The sequence below is a fragment of the Manacus vitellinus genome, unplaced genomic scaffold (genome assembly GCF_001715985.3).
Source record: "Manacus vitellinus isolate BGI_N305 unplaced genomic scaffold, ASM171598v3 scaffold_161_pilon, whole genome shotgun sequence".
In the NCBI taxonomy this organism is placed as follows: domain Eukaryota; kingdom Metazoa; phylum Chordata; class Aves; order Passeriformes; family Pipridae; genus Manacus; species Manacus vitellinus.
This window is the reverse complement of record NW_021939138.1, coordinates 1087-7266: the sequence shown is the minus strand read 5'-3', so window position 1 is coordinate 7266 and position 6180 is coordinate 1087. Positions and strand designations below refer to the sequence as shown.

General features: G+C 49.7%; 1 protein-coding gene across 1 annotated transcript in view; it reads left to right on the top strand.

Moving 5' to 3' along the window:
* Nucleotides 1-2165, top strand: part of LOC103760952 (transcriptional repressor p66-alpha) — an 18692-nt gene extending 16527 nt beyond the window's left edge. The window contains exon 6 of the mRNA XM_029958628.1: nt 1199-2165. Coding sequence (XP_029814488.1) covers nt 1199-1480 — 282 coding nt within the window. The 3' untranslated portion in view covers nt 1481-2165. The remainder of the gene's footprint in view (nt 1-1198) is intronic.
* The last annotated feature ends 4015 nt before the right edge of the window (nt 2166-6180 follow it).

The window sequence follows — 6180 nt, the reverse complement described above, 5'->3', positions numbered from 1 at the left end:
ACAGGGAAGGGTCCCCTGAGCACGGGTAAGGGTCCCCCTGAGCATGGGGAAGGGCTCCCCTGGAGCCTCCTCTCCCTGTGCTCCCTGCCCAGCATTCCCAGGGCTCAGGGAAGGGCCGTTTTCCCTCCGGGATCCCTTTCCCAGTGGGGTTTCCTGCCCGGAGAAATGAGGACGCTGAGCATCAACTCTTGGGATCGTTGCCCTTGGGGTGGTTTGTCCCCATCCAAGGGGGCCACCAGGAGGTGAAACCAAACAAACCCTCCTGTTTTCCACGTTCATGGCTCAGCTGAAGGGATCTGAAGCCCAGCCGGTGATCCCGGAGTCCCTGTGCCCATCCAGCACCCCGGGGGTTTGTCCTTCATTTCTGGGGGTTTCATTAAATCCTTTCGTTTTTGACCAATGTTTTCTCTTTGCTGGAAGTAACACCCAGTAAATAAGTGGGCCTGTGTTGAAATTCCCATTGGGATATTTCAAATTCCCATGGGAATGTTCCCAATATCCTCAGGATCTGGGATCACCGAAGCTGTTCTTTGAACAAATGGAAATCATAAATTCTAACCCAACCTTTTTTATGTGTTTTTACATAAGAACATGACTTGAGAAGAGTCATTTGTTTACCTAAATGTTAATTCCAGCATTTCCAAGAAGGAACCACTGGAGCAAACGGCTCCTTTGTGATCCCTCCTGCCCAGCAGTGGTGGATTTCCCGGGATTCTCTCATTCCTGACAGTTTAATCGATCGGTTAAGATGTAATTGCATTCCAGAGAGCTCAGATCCTCCTTCCAGAGAGTTCAGATCCTCCTTCCAGAGAGCTCAGATCCTCATTCCAGAGAGTTCAGATCCTCATTCCAGAGAGTTCAGATCCTCATTCCAGAGAGCTCAGATCCTCATTCCAGAGAGTTTAGATCCTCCTTCCTGAAAGTTCAGATCCTCCTTCCAGAGTTCAGATCCTCATTCCAGAGAGTTTAGATCCTCCTTCCTGAAAGTTCAGATCCTCCTTCCAGAGTTCAGATCCTCATTCCAGAGAGCTCAGATCCTCATTCCAGAGAGTTTAGATCCTCCTTCCTGAAAGTTCAGATCCTCATTCCAGAGAGTTCAGATGCTCCTTCCAGAGAGCTCAGATCCTCCTTCCAGAGAGTTCAGATCCTCATCTCTGGTCCCAAAATCTCCCTCTGTTTGTTGAGATGATTTTGGGAGCTCCCACCTCCTGAAGGTGTCGGTCCCGGGGATGATCCGTGCCCGGAGCGCCCCATTCCCACGGGGATCAGGGGTGGGCTTTGCCCCTGCTGTGCCTCGTGTCCGTGTCATTCCATGACTCCTGTTCTCCCTTCTCCTCCCCGATGCCCAGGCGGGGCTTTGCCCTTCGTCAGTCCCAGCTTAGCCGTGCACAAATCGGCCTCGGCCGTGGACCGGCAGCGCGAGTATCTCCTGGATATGATCCCGCCCCGCTCCATCCCACAGTCGGCCACGTGGAAATAATGCCCGGCGAGACTTGTCCTGTTTCTGCCATCCTTTTTATACCACAGTTCCGTGGAATCTGCTTTAATCCCAGCTGGATACGCCCCAGGCTTTCTAGGATGCAAGAAGACCACTCCTCATCCCACCGAGTGCCGCCGTCCCTGCCGAGAGGAGTGACCCCCGCGGGTCCCGGGTTCCGACGGAGGCTGGCAGGGAGGGGAAGGATTCCTTCGGGTTTTTTTGGCTTTCTGTATTTAGTTTGGATTTTTCCGTCACCAGCACAAAGGACTCAGTGACTTCTCTCCGCCTTTGGGTTCGTTCCCGGCGACAAACCCGGGCGACAAGCGCCGGGCCGCGCTCCAGCGTGGAATTCGGGGGCCAGGAGGGAGGAATTCCAGCCCCATCCTGCATTTAGTGAGCCGAGTTCGTGGCTGCTCCTCTTCCCTGCCCCTCCTCCAGCCAGGAAGGGAGTCTACACATCCCGATATTCCCGAAATCCCCTTCTGGTGGTGACGAGCTAACGATAAATGAGCGCGGACTCCGATTCCAGTTGAGCACGGTCCTTTTCCCAAGGGATTGGCTGCCACCAAAACTTGCCTGGTAGGTGGGAACCACGCAGGAGTCTCTCACTTTTGTTGGATTCTGTTTTGGAATAGACTTTGGAACCGTTGGTAGTTTAAAAACCTAATTTACTGACTAGACAAAACCTTTGTTGGGTCTTTCTAATTCAGCGAAGAGCAGTTGGGCCTTTCCTACGTTCCCGGAGACTCCGAAGTGAAACCGTGTTTGGGATAATTTTCCTTTTGGAGGGGTTTTGGTTTCTCTCTTTTTTTTTTTTTTTTTTTTTGGTTTTTTTTTTTTTTTTGTTTCTCTTGTTGTTGTTGTTGTTGTTGTTTGTTTGGAGGAATATTACTCGAAAGAATAGGAATCCCAGGAGCTGCATGCAATCAGGGAGAGAGCGGGAGGCGCCGGCAGATCCTCCCTCTGGTGATTCCCGCCGGGAATTCCGGCCGTTCCCAGCACGTTTTGGGGGGGGGAATTTGTGATCCCTTCCGAGTTCTTCCAGGGCATCCCGAGCATGCTCCTCTGTCCATCACCATCCCGCTCCGGGTGGAGCTTTAGGGGGAGAGTTTTGGTTGATCCCAAAAATCCCCTCGGGTCCGGTTTGGTCGGTTTTCGTTCCCCGTCCCTCCTCCTTCGCGCTTCTCCCGGGTTTCCAGTCGAATGGAAGCGGCAGAATTCCATGCCTTATGCCTTGCTGTTTGCATATCAGTGCTGGAAGGGAGTGCTGATGATGATGATGATGAGAATTATTTGGGAAAGTCTATATATATATATAATCTATATATCTATATATAAGAGGGGCAGGGGCTTCCGTCGGAGCCGAGTTTATTTTCGTAGCAGTCGCCGGGAGATCGAAACTTGAAGCCAAGAATTCCCTCGGGTCGTCCCCCCCTCGGATCTGCCCGCGGCGTAGTGACAGAATTCCAGCCTTTTTCCCCCTTCCCCCCTTTTCCCTGCTGGGCGAAGATCGAGATTTAAGGGGTTTTTTTCGCCTCGAAAACCCTCCTCGTTTTCCAGACTGGGATTCGTTTGCTGGGCGTAAAGCCCCGGAATTCCAATCTTCCAAAGGGATCTGAAGAACTAGGAGGGGATGGAGGGAGGGAGGGGGAGTTGGGGGTGAAGTTCTGGAAGGTTTCTGTTCATTCCAGGCCGGTTTGGGTTGGGAATGTGGAGGGAGAACTGGAGTGCATTTGCCTTTTGCACTTGATATTCCCGGGAAAGTTTCGGTTCCTTCCCTGTGTGGAATTTTTTTGGTTGGTTTCCGGGGATTTTTTTTTCCCCCCTCTCCTCTGACGAATTCCTGCGTTTTCTCCTCGTCGACGCCGATGTTTGATCGCTGTTAAATCCCCTGGAAAAGTTCGTTTGGTTCAAAAAAAAACAACAAAAAAACCAAGGAAAACTCCTCAAATTAAAATCCAGAAACCTTTTTTTTTTTTTTTTTTTTGTGGGGAAAACCTGGGCAACTTCCCAATTAATTTTCCAGTGTTGGGGAACAACTTTGGATGATTCTGGGGAAAACAAAAAAAAACAAACCAACGGGGAGCGAAAGAGGGGCAGAAAATATAAAATCAAATGTTACAAAAGCCACGTCAGAACCTTTCTGGGATCCCACCAGCCCAGTGCTCGGAAACGGGATTTTCAGCCCAACGTGGAGAATTTAAAAGAAGCCTTAAAAGGATCGGGGATATTTTAGTTTTAAGGTTTGGAACTGAAAAGCAAAACAGGTTTTGTGCATCCAGGCTTAAAAAAGTGTTATATCCCGAATTTCTTCATGTGTAATTGAGAGTAAAAATCCCCAAAATACTATTTTAGGGGGTCGGGAGAGATTTTATTTTAAAGGGAAGGGGAAAAATCCTACATGGGACGAGGCTGAAACCCCCCCGAAATCCAGCAGGGAATGAGGCTGTTGGGATTCCAGCCGGTTCTGACGTGGTTTCCCGGGAGTGCCGCGGGGGATCCGGGGGGTTGGTTTGTTTTGTTTCTGCCAAATCGTGGATGAATCTGGGGAAGGGTTGAAGTGGATCCATGTGCGAATTCCGGGAGAGAGGCTTTTCCTTCGGGGCCTCGGGTTGAGTTGGGTGTTGTGGGACTGGGCTCGGTCAGGTTTGAAAGAGTTGTTCAAACACTTTAATACAGTTTTTCCAAACCTCCTCCTCATCCTCCTGTTCTCCTTTTTACCGGAAGAAAACCCCCACAGAAACATGGGGGGAAAAAAGAAAAACGACAAAAAAAATCTCAGTGAAAAGGAATATTCCCATCATGGGCCTGCCTGGAGGGGAAATCCTTGGGAATCGTGGAGGAGGGGGGGTTAGACACAAACTTAGGAACAAATCTTGGGGTTATTCCTACTGCTGTTGTTGCCTTTGGGATTCCTGAATCCCAGAGGGCTCTTGGATCACCTCTGGGATTCCTGAATCCCAGAGGGCTGTTGGATCACCTCTGGAATTCCTGAATCCCTGAGGGCTGTTGGATCACCTGGAATTCCTGAATCCCTGAGGGCTGTTGGATCACCTGGAATTCCTGAATCCCTGAGGGCTGTTGGATCACCTGGAATTCCTGAATCCCTGAGGGCTGTTGGATCACCTTTGGGATTCCTGAATCCCAGAGGGCTGTTGGATCACCTTTGGGGTTCCTGAATCCCTGAGGCCTTTGGGATTCCTGAATCTCTGAGGACTTTGGGATTTCTGATTCCAAAGGGGCTCTTGGATCACCTTTGGGATTCCTGAATCCCTGAGGGCTCTTTGATCACCTTTGGGATTCCTGAAACCATGAGGCCTTTGGGATTCCTGAATATCTGAGGCCTTTGGGATTCCTGAATCCCTGAGGGCTCTTGGATCATCTTTGGGATTCCTGAATCCCTGAGGCCTTTGGGATTCCTGAGTCCCTGAGGGCTCTTGGATCTGTCAGGGAATCACCTCCTGGAGCGGCACAAACCTCCCGTTGGACTCCGCTCTCCGTCGGAAAACCCGGGTGGAATATCCGGCCCTGGAAAACCCTCCGGGTGGAACATCCGGCCTCGTATCCCGTTTTCCTGCCCCTCCACTGCTTCGCTGCATGAGCTGCTCCGGGGGGGGTCCGGCTCCCGCCTCTCCTGGGGAGAGGGATCGAGGGATTCCCACAAAGCCATAAAAAACAAACCTCCTCCCTCGGCGACGTCGCGACGACGGGAATTTTCTAAGCCAGTGACTAAAATAATGGGAAACGACTGTTGTACTTTAGATTTTAGCAACTTGTGAAATAAACCCCGGATTTTCATTGGAAACCCGTGTTGGAAATTTTGGGAGCCGTGTGGTTTTTCTTGGATTTCGTTCTCTCTTTTTTTTTTTTATATATATAAATATAAATGTAATTAATTTATTCTCCAGTTTCAGCGCTGAAAACAGAGAGGGTTGAACCTCCTCCTTTGTGTCCTCAGCCTTTCCAGCTCGTGGAAAACGGGACTTCACTCATTTTTGTGTTCCAGGGATTCCTGGACCTGCCATTCCCGCTGTGATGGTGAGGAAAACTCTTGGATAATCATAAATCCAAGCTCGTTTGGGGTTGGGTTTTTTGTTTCTACAGGTGTTTTTAGCATCGTTTTGGGATCCCTGCATTTCCCTCTGGATTCTCAGACCCAGTTAGAACTTCTTCTTTCTGGCTTATTGAGGAAAAATTAAATTCCCGAAGTGGCAAATGCTGTTTTGAGGGATTTGGGCTGCAGGAGGGAGTGGAATGGAGCAAATTTAGGGAGAGCTCATCAAAAAAACCCAGTTTGGCTCATTTTTCCCTCTCCTTTTGGAAGGAGGGAGCACAGGGTGGGGAGTTTGTCCCTTGGATTTATTGTGACTCCAAATCTCCCATAATAACCCCGACATTTAATAATAATAATAATAATAAATGATAATAATTTCCCACTAAACCCTGACAGTCTCAGCAGCAGGAGGATCTGGAATCAATAATTAATCCATAACTGTATTGTGAGGGGGTTTCAGTATTGGAAGGACAATAAACAAATGGAGAAACACTTGGATCTGCCTCTTATTCCGAGGATTTCGGGGTTGGGATGCATCTCCCGGAGCGGTGGGACGAGGGTTTGGATCTGCTCCTTCCTCTGCCGAGGTTCCTTCCCAAAAAAAAACCCAAACCAGGTTGATGGGAGAACAGGGAAAGGAGAAGAC